Below are 25,780 nucleotides of genomic sequence, written 5' to 3'. Positions count from 1 at the left end.
TTTATGTGGGCAAACCAGTTTGTCATGTAGATTCTTTAAGAACAAAAGCAAAATTTTATATGTACTTTTTGCCTTTACTAAAAAAGAAAAAGACCAATTATATTCCAGTGCTGTATTGTATTCATTTCTGTGCTAATAAAAGCCAGACATTTAAAAGAACTGACCCTTGGAATTAGAAAATAATGCAATACCTGGCAAATTTGTGTTGACTCAGGGCTAGGACCTTTCCTCTGATTTCAGAAACAATTTTGCTCTTGTCTTCAGGTCGACCGTGTTCCAATACATGCTGAATAACATAATTGCCATACTGATCCTAAGTGTAGATATTTAAAAATTATTTTCCTTAAGTCATTCCTTAAGAATAATAATTCTTTAAGATGTTAATCATTTTTCTAAAAATCCAACAGTAGAGTCAGGAGAATATAACAGGCTTTTGTTTCACTGTGTTTCTATAGTGTGTTAATAATAAACTGTATTTCCTTGAAAAAAACAGAACCATTTTCAAAAATATATAAACATTTAAAAATATTAGGGAGTTTATACCTGTACCAACTGCTCTGTATGTTGGTGAAGTTCTTCTAAGATAGGTAAGGTCTGTTCTGCAGTGCAATGCTCTAGGATGCGCTGGATTACTCTACAGCCATAAGGATGTGTTGAAAGTACAAACACCTTAAAACAATTAGAAGAAATAAATTTCCATTCTGTGACATTTCTGGAATATTCTAAGAAGCAGACAGGTTTTTGATAACATATTGAATTAATTTAAAATAGAGTAGAAGGATGAAGAATTCACATTTAATACGACAACCATCACGTTGGAAAGACTGGGAAGTATTCAATTTAGAAGCTAACAGATATTTGATCAATAGGAACCTAATCAGAACGTGAGGGCATGTAATAATGGGAAGGAATGGACTGCGGGGTAGTACATGATGTAATCAGAAGCTATTAATTATTATGTAGTAGTTATTAATTGATATTTACTTTCTGTCTTTTATTATACAGTCTTAAGTCTTCCCTCTTCTCCCTCTCCCAGGAAGTTTGGAAAACACCGTTGAGTTTACAATTCTAATAGTGGTTATCTTTTCTTCTTAAAGTAATATAATTAAACTCATATTTTTACATCTTTTCAGCTGCAAAAAATGAAGCTATCTATTGACTCACTCTACGAAAACAACAGATATTTAATGCACATTATTTTGTCTCCTATTTTTGCATAAGACTATTAATTATCTTGTGACTTATGAATTTTAATAAGAAGACAAAAACCAGTCTTACTTGTCCTTTGAAAGCATCAATGATGAACTGGAGAGACTGTGGCTGAACACATTCAATACATTTTTGTACAACATGGTTTCCATTCTGATCTTTCACACATTTGAGTACATGACCATCTAGCTCCTTTACCATTTCACTCTGCAAAGAAGAAGACATTTAAACTACCTCACCAAACAACATAAAAGAAAAATCCTCAGATGGGAATGAAAGTATACCCAAAATTTTGTTTGCAATTTTTTATATATCAAAGTTTAAAATTCGCACCCCACCTCTCAATGTAATAAGCAGAAACCACTGAAGGTGAGAATTATTAAAACATTTTACATGCTTATAATGTAAAGGATACCTGCTGAAATATAACCTAGTGATGCTCAATTTGCCATATTTAAACTACTATCTTCATTGTGTACATCTTCCAGGAATCTTTCACAGCTGACAACTAATACAATGATTTCAGAATTCTACATTTTTTCTCTACTTAGCATATTCCTCCCCTCAAATAATCATTTTGGACGGCTGCCTGAATTTATCAAGTGTACGAAAAAGAGTAAGGAATTGAGCACTTATGGACTATGTGATAATATCTCAGTTTTAAGGAGAAATTATTGTTGAGCATTTTTACTTCTTCTTTTTAATAATCTTATGACAAAGTAAAGCTATATTGAATCAAGTTCTTTATCATCTGATAACCTTCTTCAGGGAGATTCTCAGGAGATTTTGCTCACTTGATGGGCAAAAATCACCTCTTTCAATTTATATTTGATAACTAATAAGGTTAAACTTATTTACAGTAAGGTTTATATACTAACTGCATTTTCTTTTAACTAACAATCTTAGTATTTTATTCTCATAAATTTGTAAGACTTCATTAAATAAATATTTTAGTCCTTAGGGAAAAATATAGGTAACCACACAATAATGTGTGCCTTATCAATGCAATAGGAAATAGAAGAAATGGAGTACACACAGTGTAAAGTCTCTTACAATCTCTTAAAATCTTAAAATCTCTCTCACTCAAAGAACCCACAACTATATTCTGACATAACTGTAGAGGAATCCTTTATGTCAAGATATTGTACAGATGTTTAGTTATAAACTAAATATGGACTAAATTACAAAATCAAATGTACTTAAGAGTCTAAACAGAGAATGTAATACTGTTATCCATGAACTGGTTCATCTAAAACTTACTCCCAATGCTTTATATTTTCAAATATTAAAGACATTTAAAATATCTTTAAAGTGTTTACACCGGTTTGAGACTTCAGAGCAGAGAAGTTCTAAGCATCTATATAATCAAATTGTTGATCTTTCTCCACTGTGACATATCTTCAATTACTCTAAAACCCAGAGGAATAATGCAATTTTCTCACAGATGTCCACTGCTGTGATTAATGCATACACATACACACATAAATATCCATCCATCCATATACATTGTTTTTAATTCTGGAATTTATTTTATTGAATGTATATAGGGTGAGAGTCAAAACCATTCTCTTTCCAAACTTACTAATTACCAACACATTTTAAGAAATAATTATTTTCTTTACTGTTATTATATTTCATTGTAATACATAAACCAGTTATATACAAAATAGTATCTATTCGGGGTTAAGAATTTCATTTTGAGAGACTTTTTATCTCATACATGAACCATACTAACTAATCAGTGATACTTCACAGTTCATTATAAAAAAATCTAGTGGATTAGCATTTATCCTCATGCCCTACTCTCCTTAATATTCTTCTCTATTCAAAATACTTAAAAAAATCTATTTTGATCATTTACAAGAATACTCTCATCATAACTGGAATTGCATTAATCCTTTTAAAATTTAAAATATTTAGAACTTTCCATCCAGGAACATGGTCTATTTCCCATTTAATTTATATGTACTCTCTTTCCTCTTAGAATTGTAAATCTTGTTAAGAGGATTTTTAGGCTACTTTACCTGTTGACTGAAAATTTTAAAACTTTATATACATTTTTAAGTGACACACAGGAATACAATTCATTTTAAAAATTTCATTCTCAGAACAGAACTGTAAGTACAATCAAAATAAACACTGGAAATAGTAAAGTATATTCCTGATACTACAGAAAATCAAGTAAGTAAAAGTGACAGCAGAAACACTCACCATCGAGTACTACTCTGCTTGACACACAGTAGGTACTCAAATATTTTCATGTAAAGATAAAAAGTTGAAGAAAATGAATAGAGGACAGATCAAAGATCTGGTGTATAACTTTCAATTAACAATATACGGTTTAAGACACCTAAAAAAAATTTCAGTCTAACTGTGGAAGCATTTAACATTTTACTCCAAGATTATTACTGTAAGATAAAGTAATAATTCAAAAACTGAATAAAATAATACAAAAATTTTGTCTTAACTTACAATTACCTGCTGGTCAGATGAAATAGACTCAAGTGCTTTCTGAATCACTCGGCAACCATACATCTGCAACGCTAAGGGCAGAACATGACCACGAATGCGAGTAGCCAGGGCTAATTTTTGATCCAAACTCCCAAACTGACAGAAAAAAAATTAATAAAAAGTGACCATAACATTACTTTGTTAAACCTGAATAACCCACTGTTTGCAGTCTACTGAATCTATTTTTAAAATACCACATCTGGCAAGCATGTAGGAAGGAGGCATTTAGGTAAAAGCTGATTAAGACAGACGACCCAGAGATGCTTGAAATAACTGCATTACTTTTTTGGGGGTAAGTCATTCTACCTACTATTTCCTATTTGCTAATATATTAACCACTTGTTACTCTTCTAAAGTAAACATCTTCATTTCAAACAACCCCCCCTTCATCTTTGATACAATGAATTTCTGAGCCATACATTCAGACCAGATAATTCTCAGCTATGCTCTGATTGTGGAATAAACCTTCGTTAAGTCAAGCTACAAAACAGATGTTTAGCTATAAACAATTGGCTAAATTATAAAACAAATGACACCTAAACAAATCCAAATGACTGTACTACTATTCATTAATTGCTTCACATAAGATGTACCTCCAAAGTTTTATATTTTCAAATATATTTCAAATATTAATCAGGATTAACATTAAACTTCTCATTTAAAGAAGGCCCATATATTAAAAAATATAATAAAATATGTCATTTTAATCATGTCAATTAACCATTTTTTTTCAGTGACACTGACTATATTCACATGATGTGCAATTATCACCACAATCTGATTCCAAATCTTTTCCACTGTCCCAAAGAGAAACACTATATGCATTAAGCAATAACTAACTCCCTATTCCTTCTCTTACCCTAACCAGTCTACTGTAAGCCCTAGTCTACTTATGTCCCTATGAATTTGCCTATTCTAGACATTTCATATAAATGGAACTCTATAATGTTCATCCTTTTGTATCTGGCTTATTTCACTTCGCTTCATCCATGTGCAGCATGCATCAAAGCTTCATTCTTTCTTATGGCTGAACAATATCTATTTTACGTATATACCACATTTTGTTTATCCATTCATCTATTGAGTATTTGGGTGGTTTCCCCCTTTTGGCTATTGTGAATAACGCTGAAACAAACATAATGTATAAGTCCTTGTCTTCAATCTTTTTGGGTACATACCTAGAGTGGAACTGTTAGATTATACAGTAATTTTGTTTAGTTTTTTGAGGAACTACCGAACGTTTTCCACAGTGGTTGCATTTTACACTCCCACCAACAATGTACAAGGGTTCCAATTTCTCCAACCCTCCATCTTTATTTTCTATTTTAAAAATTATAGCCATCCTAATAGATGTAAAGTAGAATCTCATTGTGGTTTTGATTTGCATTCCCTAATGACTGAGGGTGTTGACCTTTCTGTGTGCTTACTGCACATTTGGATATCTTGTATGGAGAAATGTCTACTTGAGTCCTTTGTCCATTTTTTCTTTGACATTTTGTTGTTGAGTTTTAGGAGTTCTTCATATATTCTGGATATAAAAATCTTTTATCAGATATATAATCTGTAAATATTTTCTTCCAAGCTCATACATTTTTATACAAAAATTACTCACTCAAGTTTCATAGCTTTTTCTAAGCAATTAAGCATATAGTTGAATGAATATACAAACATGTCCGTGTGCTTACCTCAAAAAACTTCTGTATAACATAGTTGCCAAAAACATCCGTCATTAATTGATAGGCTGCTTGTAGAATTTCATTAAATACCATCTGTCGCTCAGCTGGAGTAGCTCTCTCTAACTTCTGCTGTATAAATCTATGTGGGAAAAATTATAATGCCATGACAATATATTCAAAACAAGCTCCTGCAAAATCTGTATCTGACTTGAGTATTAGACACCTTTACATATAGACACACAGATAAAATCATTTCCAGAAATAGTACTAACACATTTTATACTATAAACAGCCAATTTAAAATAAAAAGAACAAAAGTTATGAAGTATTTCTTTGTTAACACCTTAATTTAAAATAACTCCTAGTTAGACTGGCAAAAAAATCTGGATATAAAGACGGCTTAACCCTTTTTAAGTTAGTTCTGGTTGCACTAACTTAAAAAAACCTACAAAGATATTACTGGTTATTTATTTTCCTAATTACATTATTATTAAGTATATATTTTTAGAACATAAAAGAAATCCTTAGAAATAAAATTCATCAAACACAACTTAATTCTTAGCTATGCTAGTCACTGTAAATGATAAAAAGTTTCATTTGCTACCCTTAAGGAACTTGCAACTATAGGGAGATAAAATTTGTACATAGCTATCTAATAAAAAACTATTTAAAAAAAATTTTAAATTTACCTTAAAACTATAAAAAGGCACCTCAAATTCAATAAATGTGTTAGAATTTTACTATTTTCCTTTCAGTGCTATCTTGAAAACATCAATTCACATGTACCTCAAGAAGTATTACAGTACACATAATTATGTTTAATGTAAAAAGGCACTAAATTCTCCTATAACAAAAGTCAAACGTTTTAAGTCAAGTCACACTGAATATAAATCTACAGAGAATACAAAGCATTTAACTTTGTATAAAAATAATCCAGTAAAGAGGCACTGCTACATTTTTGTTACAGAAAACTGAAGAACCATAAAAATAAATCCAAAACCTGTATTTTTATAATTTATCCTAATATGAAAGAAAAGTCCATATTGGGTATTTATTTTTTAAGACTCCAACTCTTACATCGTTTAAATAATTCCAGTCAAGAAAAATTTTAGCTCTTTCAAAGCAAAAATGCAGTGGAAAGTATCATAAATCATAATCACCTACCTAGAACCATGCTGGTCTTGAGAAAACTCAACTATGTGTCCAATCAAGTCTCTAAGTTGAAGGTTTGGGAAGCGGTTGTTTCTGAAATCTTCCAATAATCTACTTCGGCCAGAAGGCATAATATCAGACCTATTATACCGAAGCCGAGAAGGAGGAAAGAGCTGGCTGCTGGAGCTAAATAGACTGGAAGTGCTTGAAGCACTTCGATATTTTGCTTCTGCTCCAGGTGCTGCAGAGATATATCGACCACTACCATTTGTCAGTCCTCCTACAACAAAGCAGCTGTGGTCAGCAAATATTTTTCACAAAGTCATTCTTCAGATTAAAGTCACTTAAAAACTAAAAAGTCAGTCAATAAAGAAATATTCACCCCAATAATTCCTACGTGGTATAACAGGAAATTAAAGTTGAAGAGCAAATCTCACACATTTACTTATTTAATGTGTGTGATTATAATATATGGGGAGCTGAGACAAGAAAATATGAGAAAAATAAACCTGTATTTGTTCCCGACAGTTTAAAAACATCTAATGTCATACACAACCTGTATTTGTTCTTGGAAGCTTAGTTTAAAGCATAATTATAACAACTAATGTCATACATACTAGTATCAATACCAGAATACTTAAACCACCAACAAAATTTTCAGTTACATTAACAAGCAAGTTACAAATAGCTAGCAAACTCAGATTTTAAGTCACTAAATTAAGTCTGACTGAAACATTACTCATAGTGTTAATGAAACATCAAGGGCTAAATCTGTACTTTTTCAGAATATATAAAAATTCATTAAGTCATATATACTTCTATATAAAGAAAAATAATTTCTTAGTTAATCCACTAATTAAATTCCACACTCAAAAACCCCACAATATCAGATAATAAATCCAAATTACACACTATTTTAAAAAAATTTTATTTACAAAATATTCTCCATAAAAATACTGTTTTACAGACATGAAATAGCAGCAGTAAACATTATCTATTACTCCTAGAGCTTTAATATTGATCACTTAAAACAAATAAAAAGTCTCTAACATATCCCATGTCAAAGAAGAAAACTAAAGGGCAGTTGATAAAAATAAATACGAGTAGGTAATTGTTCTTATTACAAATAACTGTTTAAAAGTACTTGACAGTGTCCTTTTAAAAAAGAAAAAGATATAGAAAACTGTAAATTGCAGATTTAGCAGTTCAGATAAACAAAACCCACCATCAGCTTTATATACTGTATACTGTATATCACATCTATTTAGAGTAGTGCTGTATGTACAGTCCAGGCCACAGGGTAGAGATGATGCCAAGGACACACTGTCAGTGCATAGTTACAGAGAGGCATTAAAGGCCAAAAAGAGATACAGGGACAAAGGCCAAAAAGAGTTACAGGGACAAGGAGCAATAAAAGAGTTATAATCCTGGAGAGTGAAGTGGATTAGAATATTCCTCTTTTACTTTCAGTCCCCACTGCCCTAGCTTTATTTTTCTTCATTGAATTTCCCATCATTCAACTATATTATACATATTTATTATTTATTTGAATCCTCAGCCCCATTTGTAATGTAAGTACCATAAAATTACATTCACCTACATGCTAGATACCTAGTGTCTAAAACAATGTCTGTCTGACAAACTTTGGGTATTCATTAAGTATTCATAAATATTTTATGTAGTATCAACTGCCTAAGGTCCAGTTCTATAAATCTGCCTTAAAAGTGTGTAATTTTAATATGCTATTTTATACACCAAAGTCATGAACATCAAATTTTCATGTTCATTCCAGGTCTACATAACTATCTCTCTTTTCATATGAAAAAATCTAAAAAGTAAACGAATTCAGTATTTTAATACTGTCTCAATCTCATCACTACTATTAACTCTTCTAGTTCCCTATTTTTGTTTGTATTTATAGTTCCATGAACTGTTCACAACAATAATCATTAGCCCATTCCAGTTAACAGTTCTTTAAGCTTTTTGTAGGATAGGGGCGCTCTGCTTATCATTCCAATCTGTTTTTACAAACAATTATAGCTTCCCATTCAAACATCACTTTGATGATGTCACTTTACACTAAAAAAACGATATCCTGCTAGAGTACCGCCTCTATATTCTTCAGCCTAGTTTTCAAGTCATTATTCCAAACCCATTTTTCACACAAATTTCCTAGTAGTATCCTAACTGTTCACTTCTTCCTCTCTTATTACTACCTCTGTACCACTGTTTTATCATTCCCTGAAACACAAGGCCTAATTCTACCTCATTATCCTTAATGCACTAAAAATTTCCACACAAAATTCAAAATACATATTTACCCCAGAAAATGACTATGTCAGTTTTACTTGGTAACTTACAAGTAGTCTTATTAATATCCAACAGGAATTTCTCCCCTGTCTAGGTACTTTTTGATTATATTCTATCAGCTCCTAATACACCAAATTCCTGATGCACTCTGTGACAATTTAAACATGCTAAACTGCCTTGAGTTTTAAAAATCTTGGAATTTCAGTTCTAGAAGACCAATTATAATTAGTGCTTCCATTTATAAAGTTGAAAATTTAATTTCACAAAGGATCAGGATATCTTCATTTTCTTACAAACTAATAAACATTTAACCCAATTTAAAACATACATTAAACATTTTAAATTTGGTTGTTTTTAAATACTGAAAGCATGTCATCCAAAACCTCCCTGGAATTGAGGGATTATTTTTACAAAATTGGCCCATATCCTTCAAAACTGTTGAGGTCATAAAAGACTGAGAAATAGTTTAAAATTAAAGAGTAAAGAGTCATGACAAATCAATGTCACGTTTGAGCCCTCAAATCAATCAGTTTCCTTCCCAATCTCCCTCTCTGCCCACCAGCCTCCCCTGTCCCACCTTTCTTATAAAGGAGGTCAGTGAGACAACTGGCAAAATTTGAATACAGTTGGTTGATTTGATAGTACTGTATCATTGTTAATTTCCTGACTTCACTAATTGCGGTTATATAAAAGAACATCCTTATTTTCAGGAAAAACACACACTGATATATTTTTGAGTAAGAAACATTATGCCTGCAACTTCCTTTTAAAAATATCAAAGAAAAAATGGGTGAGGGGGCAAGCAAATGCAGAGAGGGGGAGGAAGGAGAAAGAATTATAAAGTAAATTCAGTAAAATAATATTTGAAGAATTTGGGTGAGGGATAAGCTGAATTTTTGTTTGTTTTGGTGTTAATGACTTCTTCATAAGTCTGAAATTATTCCAAAATTAGTTAAAAGCAAACATACAGATAGGTCATCTATATTCATACCACTGCTACTGGTTGTCTAAAAGCAGATGTGTTCTGTACCAAATGTGTTAAAGGGATAACAATCCCTTCAATTTATCACTGCCATCCGCCCTACCATTTATCACTTTTTAATCAGCTGAATAAGAATAAATGGGACATGGAGATCTATACTGTAACTTCACAGATGAAGTCACTATGGTTCAAAAGTGATGTGGCATGCAGCTAGTCAGTCAGGACTATTAGACCACAGCCTATTACACAGTAGCGTGTTGTCCCTTATATGTTATTTGCAATAGTTATCTGTTGTTAAGTTCATTCATGACAACTGAATGAAGGCAAACACCTAGTAATTATCTTAGCAGAAATAATACGATTTTTTGTTTTCATTAATTTCCTTGAGAAGTCTATTGTTTTAGAATCCTTCCCTATTAAATACCAGATATCAAAACAATTTAAAAATAATGGGAAAGACACAGGGGAGAAATAAAAATAACAATCAAAACTATAAAATAAACCTGGCAAGTTTTCACTTTTCATTATTTTCCACCTCCCTGTGATCTGGAATGGCAGCTCCTCAACCTGTCTATTCTTTCATTTACTTTAAAATACATAAAAGTAATTCTCAAGCCTTTCTCAAGACCTACTGAATTACCCTGAGTGGACAGTTTTTATTAAAACAACAATTATCTGGTTATTCTGATAGAAGTTTGGAGGCTGATGAATTAGAATCAACATCATTTATGGTTTCATTTTAGAGCAGGTTGTCAACTACTAATTTTAAAACTGGTAATCCAAGTAGATTCTGGGTCCTGAAAAGGGTACAACTACATATAGGTTACTAGGCAGAGACTGTTTCAGAAGTCAAGGCTCTGGAAAGTTCAAGAAATAGTAAGATGATAATGAAAGATGACAAGTTACCTAGAGTAGGCAAAGAACCAACGATATAGAATACATAGCTGGAACAGGATGGCCTATTTTACTTTAAGGTATTACCTTTAGTTACTTCCAGCCCATAAACTGATCCACTTAGTACTTAACAGTTGATTATTTTTTTTCTGATTGCTTTTCAAAAGAAGTATATGCAACATTCAGAGTAGACTGTAATAGCCATGGATAATCTGAACTTACTAGTACATTTATCTTCTAGCTTTCAGAACTGCGAGACAATAAATTTGTTTTAAGCCATTTAGCTGTAGTAATTTGTAACAGAAGTCCTACAACTCTAATATACATAAGGCTATCTTAATTACTCTATGAGACGAAGATATTATCTCCATTTTACTTGTGACACAACAGCTTTAGAAAAGCTAAATACCTTACTCAAGGATGCACAGCTAATAACTTGACTGAGTTGGGTTTTAAAAAACTACTACATGTGAATAATTCACTTAAAGCTTTCAGTTATACTCTGCTATACCTCATGAAGAACGTTTAATACCATACACTATTCTGAAGTCTGGGATATGCTTGAGGTTACATGGGGAATAAACCATATAAATTTTAAACTACAAAATGTTTTACTATATATTTGCCACATAAAGACACAAAAATTTTACTGGGAAAAGACCAAAGCATCAATAGATGTAAAAACCAATATAATTCAAGTGAAAAGTATAATCTTTGACATCATTTTAATAGGCTAATATAAAAGCAAATGCATAAATATGTCAAGTGTGCTACTTTAAATCTGTACATTTTATGACAATGTGTAAGCAAATATTAGATGAAAGCTACAAACCAAAATAAAAATCTGTTGTTTCCATTTCTATTGCTTGTAAATTTTTTTCTAAAAGCAATTAAGTAATTAACATTAATTTTTAGCATCTAGTGCTTAAACTTTAAAAAGATACAACGGTAAAAGGGAAATCTTCACAGAAGATACATAACAATCTTCCCTCATTCATTACATTACAGTTTTTAAACACACTGAGTTTTTAACATATGAACTATGTAGTTCAGACTAGTATTATATCTCATTCCTGTCTCTACTCATTGTAGAACTTCAATGTCAATTTCCATTATTTCATCAAAAAGGCTTGTTATGATTTCAAAATCTGCATGAATCTTTTATCTTTAGTGCAAAATAACTGTGATTACCGAACACGAGGACACTCTAAAAACCTATCCCTATCCCAAATCAAAACACACACACGCAAAAATAAAAACTCCCCAACTGCCATAAAACTTTCAAAGTGCAGTATTCGACAAAGTATGATCCTAACACATTGATCAGAGAACGCACTGACTGAACACAGCAAAAAAATGCTTTAATGTAGAAATCAATGTAGGATATAAAATAATTTTTTAAACAAGAAAGTAGCCAGTATTCAAAAAGTAGATTCATCAATAAAACAGAAAGAAATAAAACTACTCAAATTCAATTACACAAACTTTCTTTTGAGTTCTGAACACACTTGACCCTTGAACAATGCAGGAGGTTAGGGGCACTGATCCCACCAAAAAGATGTCCAACTTCTGACCCCCCCCCCAAACTTTACTACTAATAGCCTACTGGTAACATAAATAGTCAATTAATAAATTTTTTTGATTAATACATTTTATATGCTATATGTGTATCTAAATATAATTTTACACATTCATGATATACCTAACTTTTTTCAGTATTTCTACATAATTCGCCCAAGTTTTTTCAAGCTGTCACAAATCTCCAAAATATTTTCCAATTTTTTGAAAACAATACACATATAAATGGAACCCATTCAGTTCAAACCTGAGTTCAAGGGTCAACTCTAAAGTTGTGCAGAAACGTCTGGGCTTTCTTGTTTCTAATCTAGTGGGGAAAATAAACCCAGAAGCAACTCTTAATATAATCCAGTCTGTGGTAAGTTTGGTTAAAAAAAAAAAAAGGAATAAGAAGAAGAAAAAATAATTCTAATCAAATCACTGTTTCGATAAAATCAAATTATTAAATAAAGTGCAATAAAGCAATAGCATTACAATCATTATATTGAAATTGCTGGTTTACTTGTCTGTATTCTCCACAACAATGCAAACTTGATGGTGGTAAGGATGATTTTTTTTCAACAGTGTCTCTCCAGTCAAGAAGAGTCTGATATTAGGTATTTGACATTGGCTGAATAAGTTAGTAAGTAAAAAATCTGGTCAGATCCCCAAATTCTTAAATGGAGGCCAAGAAAACTGTACAGAGATAAGCAAAATAGGGATTAATTTCAGTATAAATTAAGCTTATTACTATTCTTTTTAAAGAATACCCTATCTGATCAGTTATCTGATCAATTTTAATTTAAAAATCAGTAATAAAATATTTTAAGAGTAAGTATTGAAGTAAAAAGTGTTTAATTTAGATTAAAAGTCAAAAGTCAAGTGAAAAATGCCAATATATTAACAACCAACCTCACCTTTCCCACCAAGTCACCAAAGACTACATTATATTTTGCTACAATTTTATGGAAATTCACAAAAATTCTAAACTTAGGGAACAGGAAAAGATTCTCTATTCAGAAAGACAGTACACAGAAATAAAACCACTCTTTGAGAAGCAGTGTGACATCGTGGAATGAACCAGGTAAACTTGCGCTCAAAAGTTTTGTTCCTTACCAACTTCATGACTAAAAGCAAGTTACTTAATTTGACAATGAAATTTTGTGTATGTGTGTGTAGTATGAAAGAGGAGTCAAAGTTCATTTCTCCCCACTTGGATATTTAATTGCTCCAGCCCAACTTAGTTCTGAAAAGACCATCCTTCCCAAATATACCAGAGTGGCACCATGGCCACAAATCAGGTAACCAAAGGAGCAGGTCTATTTCTGGATCCTCTATTCTACCAATCTATTTCTCTATCCCTGTGCTAATACCACAATTTTAGTTATGGTAGTTTTACAGTAAGTTTGACATCTGGCAAAGTTATTAAGTTCTCTAATTTTGTTTTTCAAGATTGTCTCAATTGTTCTTGGCTCTATTTTTCCATTTACATTAAATAAATCGGCTTGTCAATTTCTTTAAGTTTGAAAAGTTCTTACTGAGAGTGTGCTAAGTCTATACAACAATTAGAAGACAGCTGGTATCTTTATAATATTCAGTCTTTCAAACCACAAACATGACATGTACTTACTTTCATTTATCTGCCTTCTTTAACTTTGGTCAGTGCTTTATAGTTTACATACAGCCCTTCTTCCCACAGACTGATTCCTGGTTAAGGAAACAGTGTCATGCAAAAATATTCTCAACATATACTATATAATTCAATTTTCAATGTCACCCATGAGACCCATGCTGCCTTCATTTTTAAAGGTTATTTGGATCTCTCATAAAGCACAGGTCTCTCATGAAGCACATCTGCCTACATTCTAGGAGTTATTTTTTAGATAAAAAATTTCTGCTGTATAGCACAGGGAATTATGTTCAATATCTTGCAATAACCGTTAATGAAAAAGAATATGAAAATGAATATATGTATATATATGCATGACTGGGACATTACGCTGTACACCAGAAACTGACACACTATAACTGACTATACTTCAATTAAAAAAATAAAATAATTTTTAAGGCACATGAAGACTTATTTGCTATCAGTAAGAAGGAAAAGGCAGAAATAATTGGGTGAGGAGATGAAATGTAAATGTAAAGGAAAGGTAGGCCAATGAATAGAAAGGAAAACAAAGAAATGACGGTAAATAATGATATACTGAATTATAGTCAGCAAAATTAAAGACATAAAAGACTCCAAAAAGGGGGGAAGGGACGGAGAGAGGGACAGGGGATAGGAGGGAGGAAGGGCAGGCACCAATTTGCAAAATACATATCAAGGGGAAAAGGCATTTAAAAACATATACAATAAGAGACCAGGCTTTTCTATTTTCTCTCATCCCTTAAGATTTTTTTCAAAAATTTAAAATACGCAATATTTTGATGGAGGTACTGGGGATTGAACCCATGACCTAGTGCATGCTAAGCACGTGCTCTACCACTTGAGCTGAAATATGCGATATTTTAAAGCAGACTTCAGGTCAATGGAAGGAAAGGAGGTAGGTAGTAAAAAATGTTATTAGGGAGATGATAGGGGACAGATGAAAGGTTCATATAACATACTAGGGATCCAGGAATTATGAGTTAAAAATTAGTGTGAACTGGAGTAACACCGTATGTAAAGTATGAATTGTTTCAAGGTGTCTCTCCATCTGAGCGCCACTAGAAATTTTCAGTGGGATAATTCGTTTTTTATTATGAAAAGTTTATCATCTGGCTGCTGGGTACTTAATCTCAAAAGAATCCCCACAATCTTTGTGACAAACTGTTGTCATATATTTCCAAATTATTCACCTCCTCATTCTAGGTATCTTGAACAACCACTCCAAGTAATTCTAACTTGCTGAACCACTGAATCGAATCATCAAGTATTTTCTAGTCTTAAATCTGAGATTATCGTCACTGAATTAACTGGTGAAAACATTCTCAGTCATTAGAACCACAAAGTCACAGATAATGTTATTATAGGATAATGAATAAAACATAAGGGCAAAAAATTAATCATCGTGACCCCAAATCAGAATGAAGACTAATAAATTTCTATACAGAAATGAAATATAAATAATTCTTCCATAAGTAATCATTTTAGAATTTTGTCACAACATATTTCATACTCATCAATAAATAAATGACTTTAGACACACTAAAAGGTTGAAGCAGTGCTTTCATTTATACCATGCAAACCTGCTAATTACTGTGTTGAGATCTGAATGTTGTTCTTACCTGCCTTATGAGTAATACATATTCTTACTTCATAGAGTAGATAATATATGTGGACTTTAAAAACGTCTAGATAACAGCCTTTCTATAAATCTCACAATTGAGAAAGGAATCTAGAAGTCTAGTAATCTCATACACACATTTAAAAAAACACATAACCTATACCAGTGTGAGTTAGTTTCTGAAAGGCCGATTAGAACATTGTTATTGATATACTTCATAAAATTGTTCAGTTCATTACAGACTAGCACTAACAGAAAAGGCAAGGATAGTATCAGGAGTGAGAACAGTGCTCTAGCCTCAGTTCTGATTGGTTTGGGCAAGCCTCCTGGGCTCATGCTTTATTTTTCTCACCTTTAATGAGCATATCACCGCCAGTCTATGTTAGCAACTAGGATGAAATGAAACAATGAATATGAAGGTGCTATAAATACTATCAAATGCTACTCAATTATAGGGAACTTACTACTTAAAAGATAATGACACTTTCAATGAAAACCTCGAAATAATTTATATTGTTTTCTGCTTTAAGGACCATATAGAGACTCAGAAAAATTGCACATAGCCTTACAACCATTTTGGCCATGCTTGTTTTAATTCTTAAACATTTCATTCTAAGAGAAGCACATGACCAAATCTGCCAGAGGTCAGCAATTTCAACGGCTGTAGCTATTAAACAGGAAAAATAATCCTAAAAGTGAGTATTACCCAGTCTACATTGCATGTAACATTTTCTACAATTAGGAGAGAGGATAGGTTATAAAATTTTTTAATCCACTGCAAATTAAAGTGCTATTTGATTGCTGAATACATGATATTAATGACTCTTCAAAACTAAGTCAACTATGAATCAACTAAATTCACTGAATTCAAAGCTTACATTAGATTTTTCAGCACCTCTTTCTTAAGAAAAAGTAAAGCCAATTCAAAAATGAAGAGGTACAAGGGAAGAAGCCATTAGTTTGTCAAACTATTAGTTTAATAAAAATGCAAAATACTACTTTATACCTAAGAAGTTCTGTATCAATCTAATTACCATAAGCGTAAAGATTAGAGTAAATCAGAAGTCACTAACGTATTTTAAAAGTTTACTCAAAGAAGAGAAAGAAAGGAAACAAGGAAGGAAAGAACTAGTTAGACAGTTCCAGGTAGATGAATAAAATAATCCTAAACATACTTAATATTCTTTCACACAGGGAGTGAAGTACCTCAAAATAAGACACTGACTTCTAGCACAGAGAATCATAAAAACAAACAAACAAAAAACATCTTACAACTACAGGTAGAAGATTTTCCCCCATCTCTATAAATCAGTAACATGAGAAAAAAATTCACTTAATATTCAATGCTGAACCTGAAGCCCAGAATTTGACATATAGCTGTTTCCATTTCAACATAAAAACCACTAATAAAGTCATTCTCTTTCCTTATTCTTTTCCACTTGTTTCTCTGATCAGTATTTTAAGCACCACTTTAAAAAAAAAATCCATCAATTTACAGGTAACAATGAAGATTTAAAAACAAAAGCAAAAAACTCCACGAGTCACCTTTAGAAGCTGCTGGGGCATTAATCAACTCACAAAGTTAGAAAAGAATAGAAAAGAAATCAAGCATTATCCTGACTCCAATAGGAACTACATATCTCAGGGTAATCTCACAATTGATCAAAGTTCTTTTTCACAGAAATATTCCAGCTAATAAATGCAGAAGGAATGACAGAATTAGAGCATCACCATTCTGCAATTTCTGAAGAATTATTTAGGTGATGACTGAAGGCTGCTAAGCTGTTAGGTGGATCTGGCTGACAACCTCACAATGGAAATAACCAGACACATGTTTTCTGATATAGTGCAACAGAAATATAGAACCATATCCTACCAAAAATAAAAAAGCAAACAACCAGATCAAACCCCTAAACTTAATTCCATTTTATAGGAAATTCAGCAAATAGATAAGCATTTTAAATACCACCATAGGGAAGCAATCAGGAAAGTCAGGAATATGGGATATTCAACAGGACAAAATTTCTTCAACAAATAAATGGAAAGGGGTGGGGAAGAGGATGGGAAATGGTTCCACATTAAAAATATGTCTAACAAATGTTGGACCTTATTTGGGCCCTGATTCAAAAAACACAACTGTAAAAATGACATTTAAGTCAATTAGGGAAATTCCAGTAATGAGAAATTATAAATTTTAAAAGTTATGATAATGATATTGTAGCCATAATTGTTTTTTTAAAGATGACTATTTAATCAAATGAAACATCTTTGCTGGAAAGCCAGAAGCACACAATGTTGTTATTAATTTTTTCTGTGAATCAAGCAGCAAGCATGACCAAAGGCTGAGGTGGTTTAAAAAAAAAAAAACACAAAACTATCTGCTTCACCCGGTATTTTAAGAATGTAGATATCCAGACTGATCAATAACTATAATGGTTACTTGTCCTAAAAATCTCGTAAGAAAATAACCTGGAACTAATGAATTCCAATGAATTCTAATAAAACTGAGAATTTATCTCTATTTTATGGTATATTCTTAATACGTGAGCTGAGAAAAATTATTTTTAAATGGCTACACAAATTCATTTTCATAGGTATTATAAATCAGCAGCCCTGATAACTTGATTCATGAAGAAATCCTCTGCAAGGATATACAATTTAAAATATTTTTTTTAGACCAGAGAGCATGTAAGTCTTACATTGTAATTCAATTATATGATAGCGAAGCAGAGGTAATTTTCATGAACACTACACAAAGAGGAAATTTATAAAATCTACTGAATTATTTTCAATTTGACAGGGTCTATTCCTTGTTAACATTCCCAGTCATACTACAACTAAAGCTAAAAGAAATGGGGATCACAAAAGAAAAAAATTTACCAATAATTTCAATCAGAGAAGTATTAAAATATCAGATTTCAAACTGAATCTAAACTGAGGAATTTAATTATGGGTACCAAAGTATCAGGCTATATAATGTAGAACTGCTGATCTACGTGATGATTACTTCTCATAACTGACTAGAATTCCTTCTGTAAGCATCTATATGCTAGATTCTTTATAGTCTAAAGAAAAATGTCTAGATTGCTGTTTAATTAGAGACATCTAAAAAGTCACTTTTAATCCAATTTCTAAGCAAACTGTGCAGAGTAATTAATGCCATTTATAGAGGCACTAAAGTACAACATAAGCAGTAACAGCTGACAGAAATCTGATCTGAAACTTACCTATGAAAAAAATGACAGGACATGACAAATATAACCTTAACAAATAAAACACAAAACTATTATGAAAGGTCTACTCTTAGGTTTGTTCTGTTACAATTTTTTGTGTCTATTTCAAAGTCTCAAAGGCATGTTTTATAGAGGGGTGGTAGGAATGGGTCTGAACAGAAATAACAGAAATCAGGAATTGAGTAGCTTCTGTGACTAAGATGATAAATAAAAGAAAGTAGTAGGCTAGAAACTGTTGTGTTTATACAAATAGTGCTGCAAAGTGGATCTTAGGACCTCACCCAAATAAATGAATTGGCTGTATATATTCAATATCCCCAAAAGAGTACGGGCCCAGAATTTTGGGGGGGAGGGAGAACCAGACTTTAATAAAGAAATCTAGCCCACTTTGTAACAACATAAATCTAAATGATGATCACTGTAAAAGATATCTTTGTTAAATGGGCATTATTATTACTGAGCTTTAGGAATAAACAGCTATACCTTTATGATGGGGGGGGTCACACATAATCACTAACTTATAATATACCTGCTTACAAAAGCAATACTGTTTTTAAAATCACAAGCTGATTCAATCTTTCCAAGCATATAAAAATTAGCAATAGAACCCCTCAATTTTAGTGGAAATGACTAGAATCACAAAAACTGAAAATCTAAATTTTAATAAAATACTTTCTTTGGAGTTAGGGATTCATACACAGCCTCTGATATCCAAAAACCCTTTAAAATATACTGTTAACTACATGGATAAATACTTTCTGCAGTGGGAAAATGGTAACCACCAATTCAATAATCTTGGGGTGTGGGTAATTTTAATATACAGATATAAATCAAAGTTCTAAATGTTCCAACTTTGAGGGTACAACAAGCCTAGAACATTTTTTTTCTTAAACAACATATCCAAAGGTAAGAGAAGTAAATGGACCAGACCCATACATAATAAGATTCTCTAACTCACAAACATACTCAATTCATATATTCTGACATAACCCTTTGGAAAAATGGCCAGGCATTCAATGGCCAAAGCAAAAACCATTGTACTAAACTAAATTATTTAAAGTTCAATAACTAAGTGACTAATATTTTTCTTTTGGTGTGCAAAAACTTTTGATTGTGGAATTTTCTTCACTATCACATATAAATAATTGACTCTTCAGATGATCTAAAACACACAAATCAAAAGCACAGACAAGAAAAAACACACCACTGTATTTCATAAAAGGAACATAAGATACAAAGGGGTCTTTACCTTATTGTACATTAGACCCTCACTTTGAATTTTCACAAAAGTAGAACTTTTTCAAAAGGCTAATATCTAAAAGCAAAAGCAATTTGGCATGTTTTATCCAACATTAAATATTTTACACATATTATAAAACACACACACAAACACACTTACATGTATACATACAAATAAAAAGGGTTTTGGTTTTTTTTTTTACCTAAATGCAAACTGGATGAGGATCCATGTGATGAAAGTGATGGCGGTGGCGTAAGTGAATGTCCTGGAGTTTGGCTTGGCAGAGGCATGCCTATTGGACTTGGAGAGGAGGAAAATCCCAGACTATTGTAAAATGGTTGCCCTATGGGTGCTAGGCTGCTACTAGATCTTTTGTACAAGTCAGAGCTAGTAGATAGAGACTCTCTCCTTGTGGCACTACTACTTGCAGAACTGCCAACTGAAGAAGAAATAAAAAAAACCCTAATTACATACAGTGTTAACTGAATAAAACCTATCCCCAACTCTTGCTGGGAAATAACAGAAGTGATCACAATAATTATTTTTAGAAACATTATAGAGAAGATAATTACTGTGATAACTATATATACTAACTTATTAATCATAAAAGGGTATAAATGCACCCCAATAAAGTAACCAAATACTTAACAGAGCAGTCATATGTTCATTATTTCACACATATTTACCACTGACGCGTATGATTATTGTGCTTTAATACCCTGGTATGATTTATAAACCCTGAAATTGTAAGTTGTCTGCTAGGATATGCTAGAGATTAAACTTCAATCAGGTTAAATTTTGCTACTGTCCTAATCTCTGGAACCAGGTTCTTATACTTCAACTCAATGCCAAGAAAAGATTATACTGATAAATAGAATATTAATACATTTCCCTCACCATTCACATTTGATTTGGCTTCCAGCTTGTGTTCAAACCATAGTCCTTTATGTCCATATTGGCCCGAATATTAGTCAGTTGTGAAATACAGATGGCAGCTTACTCCTTGGTACTTTTTACACTACAAATTCTCCCTATCTTTCAACAACTAAATTACAAAATATGTATGAAAACATAAAACTTCCTCTTAGAAAATTAATGGTTCTCATTACCATTATCACACTACAGATATGTATTCACTTACCCTTCAGGATCTTCTATTTCTAAGATTCTACTACTGGCCTCAGGAGCCCCTTACTTAGGTAAAGACTGATCATTTTTCTTTTCTTATATAGCATATAATTATCTTACATCCCTTACTGTACCTTCTTTTTCCTTTGTACTCCACAAAATCATAAAAGAATGGTCGATTCACATTACCATGTAGCGATGCATGCTCATAAGAGCAACCCGAGATATGGTTGTTAATCAACATATATTTGGGTAATCAAATTCTTTACCAAGTATTTATTTTAAAAAGGGCTGTTCAAAACTTCCAATTCATTAAGTCTCACTTAAAGCCCATGTTTTCAAGTACGCTCTTTATTGTTTCTAAGCCTTTTTAAACTGAAGTCTTTTTACATCTAAGGTAATTTCACATTACATTTCTTAAACTTTTTCAAGTTTTTTAAGGATAAGCTCTATATTCGGACCAATATGGTAATTCTTTTCAAGATAAATTTTAAAGTTTCTATTAGGTCTTGGTTTTCTAATTGCAAGTCAATTATATAAACAGGTCATAAGGGTACAGATTAAAGAGAAAAATTAAGTAGAGCACATGATGGGTAGACCAAGTTAAGCTTCTAATACGGATAGGAGACTTAATTACATTGGTTTTTACCAAATTCAAAATTCTATAAAGGAAAAATACCAGGTTCACACTACTGTAAGTAAGCAAAATGTTATATAAACACTATTCAACCTTTTAAATCAGTCGGTGTGGTTTCTGAAAAACTGATCATGTTTTATTAAATTTTTACTTTTTAAGATATCATGTTATAGGGAAATACTAAGTAACTATATGCATTATTTAAGCAAAAAATAAAATAAGCACTATTGTAAGAAATCACTCTTCTTAAGTTTGTTTTGGCAAAATTGTCAATGTATGCTACATTAACTATGCTAATTTAAAAGGACACTGTCAAAGTGATTTTTCTAAAACATGGCTACATTTTAAATTCCTATTTATTTAAGAAAACAATTTAACTGGCAATGAAAAGGACAACAGCTCTCTAATGAGAGAAGCAGTATTATCATTCCCCTGGCAAATAACCAAAGAAACCATAGTTTTGACACATGCAATATCATTTTCCTCTAGAAAGGGAAAGCCAAGCCAAACATTTACAAGTAATTCAGAAATAGCTTTACTTTAGACATAAACAAGCTGGCTCCTTAAATTATACTATTATGCCTAAATTATCTGCAACAGTATGACTATGAAATAGAAAATGAAGTATATCTAAAACATCTAAGAGGCTAGACAGGCAATGGAGTCACTAATCATTTATCAACTGTGTATAAAATGTTAAATTACCAACTTTCAATTGTAACAGAACATTCTATATAATGGGTCATAGGATGATTTAATTACTATGTTACAATGGATAAGTTTTCTGGCAAACTGCATTATATAAGCTGGGGTGTTTAACACTGTTAAGCATGAATAATTTCATCATATAGGTAAAAGAATGACTGTATATGTTTTGTGTGTGCACATAAACATATTATATTTTAGATTTCATTTAGGTATGGAATTGCTGTTATGAAACTGCAATGGGTGGACTTGTACGAGTACATAAGTGTAGCACTTGAATGAACTCTCAAGAAATGTCCAAGAGGAGGGAGATGGTAAATTATTTACTGTTTTTAGGAGTGGCCATCGTTAATGTCCTCTGAAGCAAGGTAAAACAGAGGTACCCCAGATTGGAAATCAGAAGGGAGTAAGCAATACTTACAAACAAAAGAGGAATGAAGATGATCAGTTTTTGGGAAAGTGGCATTTTGCAGGGGACAACTGTAGAGAACAAAATGCTCATGGCCAACCAGTTCCTGAATGCAGGGGGAAGGGTCTTAACAACTAAGAGACAAATGTGAATTTGGAAGAACTGGATAAGGCAAAGGGGGGGTGTGGCAGGCAGGCTTCAAATCTATACCAGACCGTCAGTGACATTTTTATTAGAAAAGGGAACAAAGATTTATCAAATCCCTTCTCTACTTTTCCTGGATTATTTAGGGCCTACAATTTACTACTTAGAAATTAGTTATTTCCACAAAGCTTTTTTTTAAAAAAAGTTGTATGTTCTTTTATCTTTCTTCAGCAATTTAGGATTATATGGGGAAATTGCTTGTCAGTTGTCAGAAACAAAAAATGAGTTTATGGGAGTGCTTGGGCTGGAGATTAAAATACTAAACTCCAAAAGGAATGAAAAACTCAAACAGGAAGACTGAAAGACTGAATAATCTCCATGTTCACTAGAAGTTCCTGTGCCTATTCTTTAGGTAATTTTTTGTTAGACAAACATGGTATCACCCTATATTTCATTACAACAAAAAAGCATTCTGAACCTAAGTTTACAGCTGTTTTAGACCATCTCTTTTATAAATATGAGTGTTAAAAAATGTTCAGGAGGTATTTCCTTAGAAAATTGGCAAATATAGTTAATATTGATTGGTATGTGTTAGTTTTGCCATTTTTCACACCAGAAAAGAATATAATTTAATGTGGTGGGGAAACAGATAAGGAGTAGGTTTTAAGACTCAAAATGCTAGACAAATTTTAAAAAGCCTCTTGAGGTCTGAATAAATGGCCCCGCCCCTCATAAAGAAAAGGCTGTCAATTGTACCAAGAGAACTAGGGTAAGCTGTTTTTTCCCAGATGTTTCCTGAATACTCTGGTAACTTGAGACTGGTAATACAATGTGTGTCAACAGGATGGCAATGTGGGCCTCTTCTGATTCAGTTCTTCCTCAGCTACAAAACCGGTTTTTGTGGGTAAATTATTTTGTGAAGCTATTTAAAATTTGCATTTCTTAAGTATTATATATGAAACTAGGATATGAGGGAGGAGTCTTTTAAATGAATTTTTAGTGATAAAGGCTAAGCTGTTTAAAATAAAGAGAAGCATACTAATAGTTTCTTAGGGGCTTCTATTTAGAACATTCCATTATATTTCACTTTTACATATTATACCAAATAAAGACTATAAACAACCACTAGCATTTAATAAGAATAAATCATCTGATGAGCACACAAAGATAACTGGTATTTTAAAACACCATTAACTTAACATAGCAAAATATTTACTTCCTCAGACATTAATATTATACAGGAAAAAAGGAAGCACTAGTAAATAGAATATACTGTCCCAAACAAACCTTACTAAAACAAATTACAGTAATGTAATTCTTAAAGCCAGGGGAAAATGTATTATATTTGAGTAAAGGATGGGCTGCTTGAAATGAGTTAGACATTGATAAATGTTGCAGGGGGGTAGTTTTCTTCTACAAAATTAAATCAATAAAACAGCAACTTATTCCTGTCCTTTCTACACTACAAGCTATTATTGCTTATCTTAATATGAAAACCAAATACATATACCTCATGTCCACTTAGCAGAGTACACTCATCTTAAAAAGAAACTTACCTGACGAACCAAATCCACTGAGGGCGGAGCCTATAGCAGCACCCAAAGAGCTACTGCTTCCAAAGCCAAGAGATGTACTTCCAGGCTGGCCAGGTCCGTGAGAAAATAAAGAACTGCTCTGGGAGCTATTAGTCAAAGAAGTGCTCCCATAAAATGAATTAGACTGTAGATTAGTGCTTGGCTGCTGCTGCTGCTGCTGCGGTGGTGGCTGAGTGCCAATTGGCCGGAATAGACCATTTGTGCTGCCTGTGAGACTATTTGCAGTTCCTCCAGCTGCTGCTGCCGCTGCTGTAAAATAAATTTCAGACACTTCTTAAAACTACCCAGAAACCCATTTTCTATTTTTAAAATATCTCAAACACCACCAGAAAAACATTATCCCTGAAAACATCAGTTATACTTACCAGCTTGTGCTGCTGCTGAACTAATTAAAACAGGTGTTGGAGCCATTAATCGAACTGGAGCTCCAAGGCCAGTTCTTGCTCCAGGGCCAACCACTAAAGCACCAGTCTGATCATAATAGGCAGTTGGAGCTAGTACTTGATAGCCTAGATAATATTAAAATAATGTTCACAATGAAAACATTTACTATAGAAAACATGTATTTATTTCCCCCCCATTTGTGTTTTTAATCAACCAGAAAACACAGCTATTTAAACTTTTAATATAATATCCTTAAATAGTTACCATATAAAAAGCAAACACATCTGAGAAGGTATTACTAAATATATGAAAATGCAATAGAGCATAAGTAAATTTTTTTCTGTAAATTTTAACAGAGATGCCTTTTGCTTATAGACCACAAAATAATGAGGTATATTCCTTGATATAGAAACTACAGGCAATCAAGAGCTGATAGCTGAAAATTATTACCAATTAGTCAGTTCTCCTTGGAGGAGAATGAATAGAAAGACTTGGGGAAGTGAGGAAGAACACTAAGATTTATGATGCAGTTGTAGTAAATTTCTAAACCAAGTGCCTCATTACCAACATTCCCTCAGATTTTCATTTGTAAGCATCTCTTTAAAAACTTAAATCATGATAGAAGCAGATACCTTAAAACTATAAGGTAACAGTCAATTTGTAAAGGTTCTTAAACTAGAGTTTGAATAAAATCATGTAGGCATTAGTTTTCTAACAGCCTTGAGCACAAGGGAGGTGACAATTT

General features: G+C 32.2%; 1 protein-coding gene across 7 annotated transcripts in view; it reads right to left on the bottom strand.

Moving 5' to 3' along the window:
* PUM2 (pumilio RNA binding family member 2) overlaps nucleotides 1-25,780 on the bottom strand; it is an 83,526-nt gene that overhangs the window by 5,146 nt on the left and 52,600 nt on the right. For 4 of the 7 annotated variants that reach the window (XM_064494710.1, XM_031466631.2, XM_064494711.1 and 1 more), the window contains 9 exons: nucleotides 25,017-25,160; nucleotides 24,613-24,900; nucleotides 20,236-20,472; nucleotides 6,561-6,828; nucleotides 5,406-5,535; nucleotides 3,682-3,816; nucleotides 1,279-1,416; nucleotides 544-669; nucleotides 192-313 (listed from right to left, as the gene is read on the bottom strand). In XM_064494710.1, the coding sequence (XP_064350780.1) occupies nucleotides 192-313; nucleotides 544-669; nucleotides 1,279-1,416; nucleotides 3,682-3,816; nucleotides 5,406-5,535; nucleotides 6,561-6,828; nucleotides 20,236-20,472; nucleotides 24,613-24,900; nucleotides 25,017-25,160 (1,588 nt within the window). The remainder of the gene's footprint in view (nucleotides 1-191; nucleotides 314-543; nucleotides 670-1,278; nucleotides 1,417-3,681; nucleotides 3,817-5,405; nucleotides 5,536-6,560; nucleotides 6,829-20,235; nucleotides 20,473-24,612; nucleotides 24,901-25,016; nucleotides 25,161-25,780) is intronic. The other 3 variants (XM_031466633.2, XM_031466635.2, XM_031466636.2) reach the window with 3 other exon arrangements.

The sequence above is a fragment of the Camelus dromedarius genome, chromosome 15, assembly GCF_036321535.1.
Source record: "Camelus dromedarius isolate mCamDro1 chromosome 15, mCamDro1.pat, whole genome shotgun sequence".
NCBI lineage: Eukaryota > Metazoa > Chordata > Mammalia > Artiodactyla > Camelidae > Camelus > Camelus dromedarius.
This window is presented reverse-complemented; position numbering and strand designations above follow the sequence as displayed.